Source organism: Egretta garzetta, unplaced genomic scaffold (assembly GCF_000687185.1).
Source record: "Egretta garzetta isolate BGI_Z169 unplaced genomic scaffold, ASM68718v1 scaffold506, whole genome shotgun sequence".
Taxonomy (NCBI): Eukaryota; Metazoa; Chordata; class Aves; order Pelecaniformes; family Ardeidae; genus Egretta; species Egretta garzetta.
The window spans coordinates 743,883-744,930 of NW_009260065.1; the positions used below are offsets into that span (position 1 = coordinate 743,883).

Consider the following 1,048-nt stretch of genomic DNA (forward strand, 5'->3'; position numbering starts at 1 on the left):
GCCAGCTTCACCGGTGGAGAAAGCGGTCCCGACCCGGAGGCTCTGCGAAGCGAGCGTTGTGGAGAAGCTTCTCATCCCTCTCTTCTCCCCTTCTGTTCGTCCCCTTGCCCCCACCCCCCCCCTCCTTCCCCCGGCCACCCGTCCCTCGTGCTGCCGGCGTGGGCTTTACACCGTCGCCCCCAGCATGGCATCTGTCCCCGTCAGGATCTCATTCTGGTTGGAATCCAGTCCGAAAAATTTGACCTTGAGTCCGTCGACTGGGTGGACCACAGGCACCAGGGTGATTTTAGGGAAAGTCCTGGTGGCGAGCTCGAAGCGGCTAGTGGAACCTGCCATCCTTGTCTTCGCTTCGACCCTGCCCAAAGCGATCGGGGTCGAAGACATCCACGTCCTTGAAGACGGGGGCGGTGTCGTGGGTGTCCCGGATGCTGTACATGACGCTCCAGCCTTTGGGGATTTGGAAACCCTGCAGAGAAGAGGGAAGGGATGGAGAGAAAACCAGAGAGAATCAACCCTACTGCACAGGGAGAGGGGGCGGGAGAACAAGATAAAGCCATTTTGCCTTGTCTGCTTTTTCCCATTTCCTTTGGGTTTATTACTCGAGCGTGATGCAGATTTAAAAGAAAAGCAGAGAGCGCAGCGCAAAGGGCTGGGAGATGGGAATCCTGGGTTTATTCCTGGGTTTATTCCCAGAGACCCGCCGGATGATCCGTCGCTATTTATTTGCTTTGCGGTCGCTGGCACGAGTCGCCTACCAGGAACCCTGCGGTGCTCGACTGCCGCCGGGCAAAGAGAAGCAGCTTTTCTCGCGCCCACACCGTGCCCTGCACGCCGGCCAGCCCTCCCCAGAGCATCCCATGGCTTTGCTCATCCCCTGCCGCCTGGCAGCCCCACACGCCCAACGCACCTGTCAGGGCCTGGGCAATGAGAAACAGGGCGGATTTATCATCCCCTGAGCACTTTAAAAGGTTTCCGACTCCAATCAGTACGTTAATAGGATTTACAGCGACAAGCCAGGTCTCAAGATTTTGTTTTGCTAGTAGGAAAT

General features: G+C 57.4%; 1 protein-coding gene across 1 annotated transcript in view; it reads right to left on the minus strand.

Annotated features, from left to right (window-relative positions):
- Window positions 1-165: 165 nt before the first annotated feature.
- Window positions 166-1,048, minus strand: part of LOC104128341 (cytochrome P450 26B1) — a gene marked incomplete at its 5' end in the record, with an annotated part of 5,476 nt that continues 4,593 nt past the window's right edge. Inside the window, 1 exon segment of the mRNA XM_009641101.1 lies at window positions 166-337. Coding sequence (XP_009639396.1) covers window positions 166-337 — 172 coding nt within the window.